This window comes from Netta rufina (assembly GCF_964035555.1).
Source record: "Netta rufina genome assembly, chromosome: 2".
Lineage (NCBI taxonomy): Eukaryota > Metazoa > Chordata > Aves > Anseriformes > Anatidae > Netta > Netta rufina.
Window position 1 is genome coordinate 140,909,820 of NC_140124.1, and position 12,535 is coordinate 140,922,354.

The following is a 12,535-nucleotide window of genomic DNA, read 5'->3' on the forward strand; positions in this document are numbered from 1 at the left end:
GTGTGATGGGGTTAGCAGCAGCTGTCCCTGCGGCCTGGGAAGGAGCTGCCATTCCTGTGCTATCCTGGAAGCCTCAACTTGGGCAGCCCCCTGCTGCTTCACCCCTCGCTGGTGAGCTGCTCGTCCTCCCCAGCTGCATGTTTTGAGGCAAAGATCTCCAGTGCTGTACTGGTATGGACATGAATTATTTCTAAAATAGGAGAATAAAAGGAGTTTGCAGTGAGCTGTCTGCAGGCTGATGGTCCTCCTAGCTGCTCCGTGCAGCACCAGGGGAATGCAGCTGAGCCGTGTCAAAGATCAAAGCTGAGTATTAGAGGGGAAAGCAAATGAAGATGGCATGTCTGCAGCTCAGCTGCTGTGTCCTCTGTGGATAGGGTAACAATGGCCATTTCCCTGGTCTGGGATTACACCACTTATCTTGGTACTTCAGGCCTCTTACACAAGGCACCGCGAGCTGTCCATCTCCTGGCAGTACGGCAGAAGGCAGAAGTGAGCTGAATTTTGGGTGTAGATCGCAGCAAGGATTTTCTTCAGGTAGGTGATGGGAGCTCTGCAGCTCCTCGCTGAGCATAGCTGAATGCTTCCTGAGAGCTGAGCAAAGATTTTTTAAGGGCAGGAAGCAACTTTGCCATTATTCTAATGTTCGTGCCTCCTACCTTTTAAACAACCTGTTTACAACCACTGCTGCTACATGGAGCCTGCCCAAAGCAGGGTGTGAAGTGAGTTGAGCCTGTTGAAATTTTAAACGTAAGCGTGGGGAGGTTTGTGCTGCTTTGTTTCCTGCTTGCTACAGAAGAAACCTGGGTAGTCACAGGTGAATGTCTCTCCTGGAACTGGAGATCACTTTCTGCTCTAAGCTATGCTGCATTTCCCCACCACTCAAAGTGAAGAGCACTTAAACAACAGCAGATGTAACAGAGCAACCCAGAATTGTAATAAGGACACTAACAGTGGCGCTAATTCAGTCCATTTGACTTGAACAGACATTTTAAAATAGGAATAAGGCATTCTCCACGATGCTTTTTTCATTCATAACAGGAGACATTTAGGAATGGTGGGGTAAAAATGAGGCTACCTGCTTCTGTTAGTACAGCGTGGGTGCGGCCACAGACCAAGCGGAGCCTCCTCCTGCAGAGTGCTTCCTCTTGGAGCTGTGATTAGTTGTTCCTCACCCTAACTCTCTTCTCAGGGTCCTGATGGTTCCTTATGCCCTCACATGTATGTATGTGATACCTCATCTGAAACGGAGCATTTTTAACAGCTTTGCCACAATAAGACACTCGTACAGTGGTAAATTTTCTAACATGCTTTAATGAACTTGTGATTATAAAGGTAATTTATAATAAAGCTATTAAATAAACAATAAGTTAAAACACAATACATTTATAGATGGTATTTCACATGGCTCGAAAGACTATCAGGTTCCAATACATTAAGACTTTAAAACAACATTAATATTCAGAGTGTATCCACCCCTATATTTACCATTGTAACACATTTCAAGACTCCCCCCCACTTAACATTTTTGGTTACAGTCCCCTCATACGTACAAAGCCAGTGGAATGCTCGAGCAACTGCAGGATTTGGAAGAGCACTACACAAGACAGGCATGAACGATGTGCTAGAAGCTGCCTGGGAAATATGGATTGTTTTTTTTTTTTTTTTTTTTTAATTGAATTGACATTTCAGACAACAAATGGAAAGCGCTAGCATGCTTTCTAGAGTACAGGTGTGATACACTTAGGGGAAATGAGCCTTCATCTTTCTTAATGCTGCAGTTTCACAAATGCTTTAGGTTAGTGCTGCCTGGAGAAATACCCCACCTTCCTCTTGCCGTTTGTTCCCATATGCATCACATGCTGCCCTTCAGCCAGTGCACAATGTTTGTGCGTTTGCTCAGTGAACCAGGCAGGGAAACTAAGCTTAAACTAACTCAGCAAGCGAACCTGAAGTGGTGCTAGCTGTAATTCTGCTCACTGCCCCTGATCCTGTTCACTGGGCAGGTGCACTGACACAAGAAAGATGCCAGCAGAGGGCAGGGACCCGGTGACTGGGTGCAGGAGGACTATTTCTGCAGGCAGCAATACAGTGCTACGCCAGTTACCAACATTTTGTGAAACTGCAGGGTTCAGCTTTGCCATTTTGGAACAAGGAACATGTTTTCGAACCAAGTTATAGTGCAAATCAAATAGTCAAGAGCAAAACAATGTAGTCTGCCAGAACATACAGTATCTCTCTTACCACCCCTCCCCCTCCTCCCCCCCGCAGTGCCTCAGCCCCTGGTGCCCCGTGACTGAGCAGAAATTAGGTTTTGATGTTGAAGGGTGTACGACGCAGTGAGTGCAGGGCCACCAGGCAGCACCCACGCAGCAGTGTTCCGATATTGTACATGGGGTCTACTCCTCCTCTCTGCGTGCTGAAAGCCCACATGACAGTGGGCACGATGGGGGCCGCTACTGCCAGGATATCTACCATGAGGCTGCTGTTCCAGTGCTTCTTCATTATTCCTGTCTGAGAGCAAGTATTCACATACCCAAACTCTTCATCATGTGGCTCTGTAAAATCCAGTTCTTTCATGACCCGGTTATCATTAACTTCACAAGCCACGTTTCTGTGTGGAGACTCCACAGAAGGCAAAAATTTGGCAGAGTTTGGACTGTTTGGAGTTAAGTCCACTACCATACCAGAATCCACAGTGTAGGTTCCAGAAGAAAACTCACTCGGTTCCTTCACTGAGGAAGGTGGGCTAGGGGAGGAATCTTGAGATATGAAGACATTTTGAATGAACCACTCCATGTTCAGGCCACGTGGCACGTCGGTCTGAACGGACTGTTCCACCGTCATGTTGCCACTTTCCTCGTCTTTCTCAGAAGAAGACAGTTTTTCATCAGAAGCAGTTTCACGCATCTCTTGATCCACAGCAGAACTGGAGGAAGATGGATCGCTCCCTTCAGAACTTGCGGTGGTTGAACTCTCGTTACTTGTGTTGCTTGTGTCCTCCGTGTCCTCGCTCCTACACGCCTCACTGTCGCCCATCTCCTCCGAAGCCTGGTCCTCTGTGATGAGGCTGCCTGGTGTCTTGACGTACAGTGCTAACGGCTTCCCTGGGGAGTCAGACACATACTCGTCGCTCAGAGAGCCGCTGTGAGCCATCTCCATGCTGTGCAGCAACGATTCCAGTTTCTTGTTTTGAACGTTTATGTCTATGAAATATTTCTGAATGCCTTTGTCTTTATCTGCCAAGTTGTTCTTCATGGTTTCAATAACCTGCTTGAGTTGTTTAATTTCCTTCTTTGCTTCCTTTAAGGCCAGCTGTGCCTCCACACGGCAACACTCCTCTTCAATCCAGTCTTCCCTCATGCGTTCCAGCTGAGTTTTCAGCTCTTCTATTTCCGTCTCCCTGTAGCAAAAGAAAAATGTTGTAACACTTGTGCTGACTGGCCAGCTAGAGTCAACAAAAGGCTCCACTGCACTGGGATGGCTAGGCAGAGGAGGTGCTCCACAGAGGAGGCAAATTCCTCCACGTGCCACTTGCTGACACTGCTGAGAGAGTCAGCAGAGCTGTAAGGCGGCTGCCAAGACACGCTGGCTGACCGCTAACCAGAGTCACTGACCTCACCACGCAGTCAGCAGTCTTGTGGTACTTCTGAGGGTTGTGCCACAATCCCTGACATTTGGAGGTGCAAGCGGTGGCCTGTAGGTTGGATCCAAGCAGTACAGCACTTGCACCTCACCTACTGCCTTGCCCTGGAGGAATGGAGAAATGTCTGCCTGGAAAGCATGCAACACATTGTCTGTGCCTGCAAGCTCTGTGCCTGCAGCCAGGGTAACGCTGCTCTCATGTGGCAGGTGAGCTCCAGACCTGAGAGTTGCAGAGGTTGCGCTGTCCTCAACTGCACCCTCGGGTCCCCGGGACTCTGCCTGGGGAGGACACTCAAACGCCCCTTCATGCCTGCTCGGGTTGTGTGTGCTGGAGACCCTGCTCTCAAAGCCCATTTTCAGTCAAAGAAATGACATCTGTCACTGTGTAATGCACATCGTCACTTCTTTGCTCAGCACCGATACAGAGGGCTATTGTGAAAAATTCAATATAAGGAACAAAAACACAAGCGGACTCGCTGGTTTGCATAACCGCTTTTCTTTCATTAGGGAATAAGGAGCACATTTTGAAGTCGTATTTCACCAACAGAGGTAGAACAGAAGACTAAAGTAATACAAGTTTGCAGGGATAAAACTGTTTTATGTATAAAAATTCTTGGTGCTATATCAGACTGACAAGAAATATCCTTTATTTTTAATAAAGTTGCCTAATATTAGGCAAGTTCAAAGGGAAAAGAGCCAGCTTTATGCATAAATAAACTATGGTATGTATTTACTGAGCAGATAAAACCTGAGTACCTTGAAAACAACTTAACCAGTCTGATTATATTTTAAATTTCTTAGTTACAACTTTACAAGGTGAAGAAATTAGTAAAACATTCAGGATTCCTAACCCTAAATGTTCCTGAAAAAACCTTTACAACTCGGATTTCTGAAATGAAATATACCTTTCTTTAAGCTTGCTCTCAGATTCCTTCAGCTTTGTTTTTAAATGTCGTACTGTGACTTCTTTCTGCTGTAGAGGAGTCAAATACTGCTCTGGATTTACTGGCTTAATGCCACGGTTCTCACCACAAGACAGGTATCTCCCAGATCGCCTGAAAAGAAAAAAAGACAAATAAACCATCACTCCTACAGTTCTTCAGCTTTGGCAAAAATAAAAATACCATATTGACTGACACAAAACTGAATTTACACTTGACTCATCTGGGGCTTCTCAGTGTCAGCACAAGTGACTCACTCTGGTAAGTCAAAATACCTGAGGGAACTGCTGATATGTGGCTATAGTGAAATATTTCCTATTTATAGCACTTGGTCTCAGTGCAATTACACCAAAAAAGACATTTATCTTTAAAATAACAAGACATCCCCTCACCTAAAACGGGTGGAGTATTCAAAAGCAGACAGGCTATAGACACAGCTAAGTAAGTTAATGTAAGAACTGAGTTTAGCTCCACATACGAATTATGTAGTTGAGCACACTGAAACCCAGATTCACCCTGTCTAGTTTCAGGTGTGTATCTGACATACTGGACTGCTGAGCTGTCTGAGAGAGAAAGGGAGATAGGGAAACAGCAGCAGCATGGTGGCAATTTAGTCTCTGCACTGTGTGTTGCATCCTCTGGCAGGCATCTGTGTTCTTCCCTCTACAGGAAACTGCACTCCTTGGGTAGGTGCCTAAGGCTAGGCAGGGTGAATTTTTGCCTGAGTGTATAATATTTTCTCTAGTACCACACCCAATTCTCTCCAAAGCAAAAGGACCCTTATGTGAAAGAACCAGTAAATCCACATGGGAACTGATGGCATGAAACCACATGAAAGAGCCTGCCTTGAAGTGAAAATCAACTACAAGAGGCCTTTGACTGAGAGTAACCTTTAATTTTACAGTGCTGAAACAAAAAAGCTTTTGCAGTGGTAGGAAAATATGGGTTGGAGCACCGTGCTGACTGTCAAGCCACCAGCATGAGGAGTCACACCTACGCTAAGGAGCAAGATGACTTGCTTGGCTGTTCCCACATTCCAGTGCAGAGCATTGAACACTGGGATGATGAAATAAGCACTTGCCTCATTATTGGGCTGCTGTCACTTCCTTTGTTACTTCCCGAGTTACTGCTAGGGGGAGAAGCCCCATAAAGCTGTTGGAGGCTAATAGGATTCTGCTGATTTCTGCACAGCGCAGACAAAAGGTCCTTTTCACGGAGAGCAGGTGGGCTGGCTCCAGACTTGTAGGCTGACGATCCACTATTCCGACCGTAAGGGCCACGACTGGAGAGGAACCAAAATGGTTAAAGCACATTGGGTTATCCTTGTCACACAACCCGTTATGTCTTACTTTACATCCAAAATTGCCCATGAGATACCACTGGAACTGATAAGTAACTGTGAGCAGCTGGAAAAAGAGCCTAGATGTCATCAGCCACTGCAAGTTCTTTCATCAACTGTGAGGGTCTTAGTTTGAACTATATGATCTAGGAAACCTCTGGCATTCATTTGCACATTTCTCTGTTAACATTACAGTTCCCAGTGACTCCATCAGATCATCCGTGTTCTCTGAACCTCTGCCTCCATTAAGTAATTAGAGGGCTACAAACTTGACTAGTTCCAAAAGAACCACATTTCAGCTTTCCCCTGCCAGGCCTGCAGAGAGATGCCCAGCTTTGGAGGCTGACAGAGGCTTGTTGGAAGACCTCTATCACGATCCTCAGCAAGCAGCCTGAGGGATCCCAGTGTGAAGTGGAAACAGATTTTGTTTGAGCCACTGTTCTTTTGTGCCTTTGGCAAACTGGGTGCTTCAGCTGTCACTGTCAGCTCTTTATTTGCTTAGATATAGTTTGAACCTTGAGAGCAGGCTGAAATGGTATTAAAATTGACAAAGAAAAGCAGTTTCTTCTTCCTTACAGTTTTTCTTGTACATACCTACCTTTCTTTTCCCTATCTTTATTAACTAACATATTCATTGCATATGCTTGAATGCAATTCATATCTGCACTGTCCAAGAGCACCTGGGGCACTGGGGACAGCTTTTAGAGGTGCACTCTTCATTTGTTCAGTTGACACACTTTCCTACACTATTGTGCTGCTACCTTCGGTCTCTACTGGAAGTTGTTCTTCTAAACTCTAATGAAAGGGCAGGTTTCAAAAAATATGGAAAAAGGCAAATCTAGCCAGCAAAAGAGAAGGCTCAAACATAAAAATTAAAATACCACAGAATTATGAAGAGCAATCTCTTCTTAAAATTGTCTGAATTGGTTTCCTCCCTTCTCTGAAAATGGAACAGTTTATCAGGAACAGATGGCTGACTGGCTATGCTGCAAGCCTTCATCACAGTGCTGTGGTTTGGGTGAATTTATAATTATTCTACAATAAAGTGCAGGACTGTGGTTTTGTGACACACTGAAATGTTTCATAGTGAGTTAAGACAAACAGTTAAAAAAGAACATGTTACAAAGGAGACATCTCTTTCCACTTTGTACCTTTGTAATCAACAGCATCAACTTTTGTGTAATAACACAGCAATGCATTTGAAGGAGCATTATTATAGAGGACTTCTATCCAATTAAGTAGGTTAGTATACTCTAATATTTATGTTTATATTTAAATACACAATAATAAATGAAATTACACGTTCTTATCATTTTAGGGCTTCATATTACACCTGTTTTTTTTCCACAAGTAATAACTTTATATTGTTAGATTTAGTCCAGAGAGAGCTTAACTGATCCTTATTTTTCTAACAGTCTCATGCTACAGATAGGAGATTGTTCATTAAGCATCATTCTGCTGATCTCTGTACACTGGGCCACATTTGAGAAGTCTGTGTGACTTCAGCATATGGGTATCCTGCTGCTGGTCCCAGTCTGCTTGCCAGCTCCTCTCTCATGACTCCACAAAGGGCAGGAAACAAGTCTTGTCAACTTGAACTCTTTCCACCTACTCAAAAAAATGTACCAGCAGGGATTGCGTGGGCAGAGCACAATGTGCACTGCTTCATCCAAACACCCCAGTATTCACAAGCTGTCTAGATCTGCAGTTCACAAATGATATGGAGAAAACTTACTGAAATCTTTCAATGAAAGGTTCATTGAGGTAGATAACTACGATCATCTTTTTTTATTTGCATATAATTTTAGTTCTAAATGGACGAGGGTGTTTCAGAATAGAACATTAAAGGCGATATTGTCAATTCTTCCTACAAAAAATAAGGTCATAACCTGGAAGAAGTGATATTGTACACATTAATTGCAAGATTTTACACTGCAGTCTTTGCACTAGGTACACTTGAAATATACAGGAAAATTTATTTTGCTTACTTGCGAGAAAAAGAAAATCTTTTGTTTCCAGCAGCAGACATACGGACTTCAGGAACTGAAATACTGCCCGTGCTGCTTGAGGAGCTAAAATCAGCTTCACTCCCTGGAAAGGAAAAGGGAAGAGTAAAGATATGATGGAAATTATAACTCAAAGGCTGTTTGCAAAATAACAATGAATCACAAGCATCCTTCCTTTGTCTGCGTTGTGTGAATCTTAGAAGTTAGATGAATTTTCAAACATCCCTGAGGACAAGCACTGGATATGTTCCAGATTTTCAACACTTCTTCAGAACTGGCACTTCAATAAGAGCACAAAAAAAAAATTTGGACACCATACACCTCACTCTACAGAAGCCATTTTGGAACCAGGCTAGAAACATTTGTTATGGCAACCTGTTTGCTCTCTCACAGCTATCAGTATATGAATGAAGATGCTCACATGGCTCCTTCAAGAGCATGGTGATTAAACGCATCCAACTGTAACTACATTTCTCTTGTTTCAAACCATACAAAATTTGTATCTGTTGGGAGGAAAGCTGCTTCTAGGTTGGTTTCTGAGCTGATGTACGTGTATATGTATGTATACATGTATATAGGCTAATAGGCAATGTACATATTTATCTGCATATATATATGCAGGGTTCCATGTGGCACAGAAGCGTAGTAAGGCAGTTCTAATAGCTTTAAAATAATCCCATAATAATAATGCCTGACTCTCAAGTGCTTCTTGGGTGTTAAGCCACCTATCTGATTACTGACTTTCGATAGATTACAGCCTGTATATCCCAGGTGCTATTAAATATGAGACAACTGCTTGCAGATTGCTAAGGTCAGTAGTAGATAAATGTACTAACACAGTCTTACCATGTGGAAGAAAACCCCGTCGTTAGGATTTATTTGTTTGTCACTCAAATGGCCATTGTACCAAGCTGTTTCCAAGTCTAACGCTGCAGGGTCGCAATGACAGATAATAGCTTTATTTGAGGGAATGGAAATAACTTTTTGAGGTCCTTAAGAACAGCTGCTCAACAGGAAGGCACACAGTGATTACCCAGCACCTGACCCCTGAGAACTGGTAGGCACCTCGCAGCTGCTGCCTCCTCGTACCACCCAGGATGGAGCAGAGGGCGGTGGGTGCCCTGTTGCCCTCCAGACGAGCTTTGGGATGGCTGAGTGGTGGCAAGGCTCAGGAGAAGCCTCCTGCCTGAGCCCTCCTGAGGGCTGAGGATGGGGACCTGCAGGTACTGGCCCTTGGTGCCCCCACCACAGCCACCTGCCCCACTCAGCAGCTGAGGTCTTAGCAGAGAACTCATTTTTGCTATAAACCACGTTTCCACGAGGGGGAGATGCAACTACAGCTGCTGTGATCCCCACCATGGCAAATAAACCTTTAAGTTCATAGATCCTTCAACCTTTAACTAAGCTGACAGGCAGATCTTATGCTCCTGAATGTGCTTGGAAGAAGGCACCCTCAGAGCACCTCTTTGCAGACACAGGCTGAAATGGGATGAAGCATTTAGCAACCACTCCTAGTGGCCTTAGGTTCATACGTGTTCTGATTTAACGCAGTATTTTCCCAATTTCGGACAGTCTGAGTGCCAGGATTCACATGACTCATGACTCTGACCCGTCCACCCAGTTTCAAATACCAGCTGGCTTTTCAGCAAGGAAAGCGCTGCCCTTCCTGTGACGTCCTTTTGCCGCCTGCTTGGACGCTGCAGGACTCGGCAGGATCCAGCTGGTTTCATTGTTCTTTTTTAGGCTGCAAGGCCTCAAGCTATAGATCAAACTTAGGTACCTGTCACACACGTGGAAGCAAGGGAGTGCCACAAACTCAGGCACAAAACCAACCTTGGCCCAGTCACAAGCATTTAATGGGGTCCCTTGTGAAGACAGGGCAGAAGTCCACCACACGGGGGAAATATATTTCAGTGTCTTGGCTCTTTTTACACTGTAGAGCTCCAATAAAAGCAGTATTCAAGGAACATGTCTTCTGCTCCCCACAGAAAAAACAGCTCCAAGCCACAGCTGTGGGAAGAGGGTGCAGGCAGCCAGGGGTGGGGGCAGCAGTGCAGCTGGCCCTGACTCCGCTAGGGACTGAGCGACAAGTCTGTGACAGAGATGTAACCATGCCTCCTCACTAACAAAACCTGTGGACCACTAAATCGTAGAGGGCAGGGGTTTTACAAGAGGCGTTTGTTCTGAAACAGCCTCCACCATCTCACTGATGGATGGTGTGTGCCAGGGCTGCCGGCGGCCCTCGGTGCCAAGCGTCCCTCACAGGAGGGTGACACGAGCCGCGGGGCCGCAGCAGTAGGCGCGTAAGGATAGCCAGGGCCTCCATGGGCTCGCAGGCGGCTGTAGGCATCACTCCCTATTTCTCTGTGCTTCCCATTCAGCCCAGCCTGGCCTGCTCCAGGATTTGATTTCAAAGCATGGAAATTCATAGCTTAGTTCTCAAAAAAGCTGTCCCAGGGACCCAGTTTTATCGCCCCTAGCCAATCCCACATCCAGTTCGACATCCCTGATAACCAGACCCGGGGTGACCCAAGTTGCTACAGCTCTAAGTAAATCGAAACCACATGCAGAGGCAGGGAAGGGCGGGGAGGCAGAGCGACAGCTCTGCTTTGTTCCATAGAATATTTATATCGTGTCTACAAATGCAGATGTCAGTGACCCTCTCCTTGGGGAAGTGAAATGACCGTGGGACATAATATCTGAAGCTGCAGCAGTTTTCCTGATAAACAAAGCACTCTCATCTACGAGATTATAGTACAAACAACACTGCCTCGGAACCATGCAAATCTACTTTTACAAACAAGACCCGAACAGGTAAACACGTCGCACGGATTTCATACCTCCGATGTTGAGGCCCCCAAAGCATTCGTGCCCTTGCAAGACGCCAGCAGCTTTCCAAGCCCAGCACTGGCTGCTACACAGAGAAAGGAGCCCTGGCCAGGGCTCATCTATGATTAAGCAGACCACATCATAATCAGATCTTGTTATTGAAAGCATTTCAAGGAAGCAAGGCTTAATAATAGCCTCTCCCTGACCTGTTTGGCTTGCAGCGTAGTGCTGGGAAGGGCTGCCAAGCTAGGTACTGCAGATGTGATTTAGCAGAGCCTGGAAATGCAACCACCTCAGATGCTGAGGTTTCTGAAAGACTGGAGTGCATTTGAAACGAGAAACTGCTTCTGCAGAGCAAGAATTAACCTTTCTGGCCCCAATTCTGATAACAGCTATATACAAGCTTACCACTGAGCACAGAAGAATACTCATGCTCAAAATGAAGCATATGTATATTTATAGGATCTTCCAGAACATTATAAATTAAAGGGGTTGTTGTCTGTAATGTTTCTAAGTGTGTTAGTTATGATCAAGCCAGCTCTGCGTGTAACAGAGCTCCACAGTAATGTTACTAGGAGAACTAAAAATATTTTCTCCTACTTGGTAGGTACCTCTACGTAAAATAACCCATATGATATAAACTGCAAGATACTATTCTGGGTATTACTTCTATCTTACAAATGCTCTACAAAGAGCACAGACAGAAGCAGAACGCAGCTCCTCACCCTTCCTACAGCCATTTTGTGACTGACAGCAGCCCAAGGAAGCCTGTTGACTATTTGTTGCTGTGACAATGTGACTGCAAAAGCTCACAAATGCAAGCAGCAGAACAGCTCTCAGAAGCAGCATTAACCATGACAGCAACTAACATCTCTCAAAAAAAAAATTTTTTTTTTAATCCTAAATGGCCATAACACTTGTTTTGCCCTGATCTGAGGCTCCCCTGTTGTAGAGAGCTGTATCACCCACCCTTTCCCACAACAGACTCCACAGGTTGAGCTGCCAGCTTTTGAGGGATCTTTTGAAATTCATTCATATAATCTTCCACGCTGCAGCCGCCTGGCACCACAGCATCAATAGGCTGCTGGCAGGCGAGCTGACACAGGAATATGCTCTGACAGAAGTGCTGGCGCAGCCCGTCACTCCGGCCGGCCATGCAGCAGGCTCCCGAGCCGCAGCACATGCATGCTGCAGGCAGGGCAGAGCATGGCCGTGAGCTGGGAAGAGCATCAGCTTCTGCTGTAACATTTTACAGAATTGCTTCTTGCCTTGAATGGGTATCTGAGATGCAGGAGCAAAATTGTGCAGTGTCTGGCACTGCCCCTGCACTGCTCGGTAGGCAATGGCACCGAGCTAACAGCATGATGCCACCAGCATCGTGCTCACTGCTGCCTTTTAGCCTTCTTGCTGCCCTGACAGCACTGTGACAGTCACGTAGCTCTGGCCAGCATAGAGGGGAGGAGAAAGGAGCTTCCAGCCATGTGACTGAAGGGTGTGCAGCCCCATGTGGTAGGGGCATGTGGCACATGGGTGCAGGACCACACAGAACTGCAGAGAGGATGGCTGAAGACTGCTGGGTGGGTGATGGTGCTTATCTGTGCCCCAACCAGCCATCCTGCTGCAGCGCTGCAAGTGGCTGGGCAGCCTCAACTCATTACTCATGGCCAAATTGTCCATCCCATACGTGATGCAATTGCAAACTTAACTAACATTAAGGAGAAGGAAATGATGCCTGTGCATGGCCAGGTAATCCTGCAGTGGGCACTGCTATATCTTTG

General features: G+C 45.7%; 1 protein-coding gene across 2 annotated transcripts in view; it reads right to left on the minus strand.

The window, feature by feature from the left end:
* Positions 1-2,283: 2,283 nt before the first annotated feature.
* The window catches only part of SYBU (syntabulin), a 39,785-nt gene continuing 29,533 nt past the window's right edge, over positions 2,284-12,535 (minus strand). For both annotated transcript variants that reach the window (XM_084281343.1, XM_084281344.1), the window contains 4 exons: positions 7,911-8,013; positions 5,665-5,865; positions 4,548-4,697; positions 2,284-3,400 (listed from right to left, as the gene is read on the minus strand). In XM_084281343.1, the coding sequence (XP_084137469.1) occupies positions 2,305-3,400; positions 4,548-4,697; positions 5,665-5,865; positions 7,911-8,013 (1,550 nt within the window). In that variant the 3' untranslated portion in view covers positions 2,284-2,304. The remainder of the gene's footprint in view (positions 3,401-4,547; positions 4,698-5,664; positions 5,866-7,910; positions 8,014-12,535) is intronic.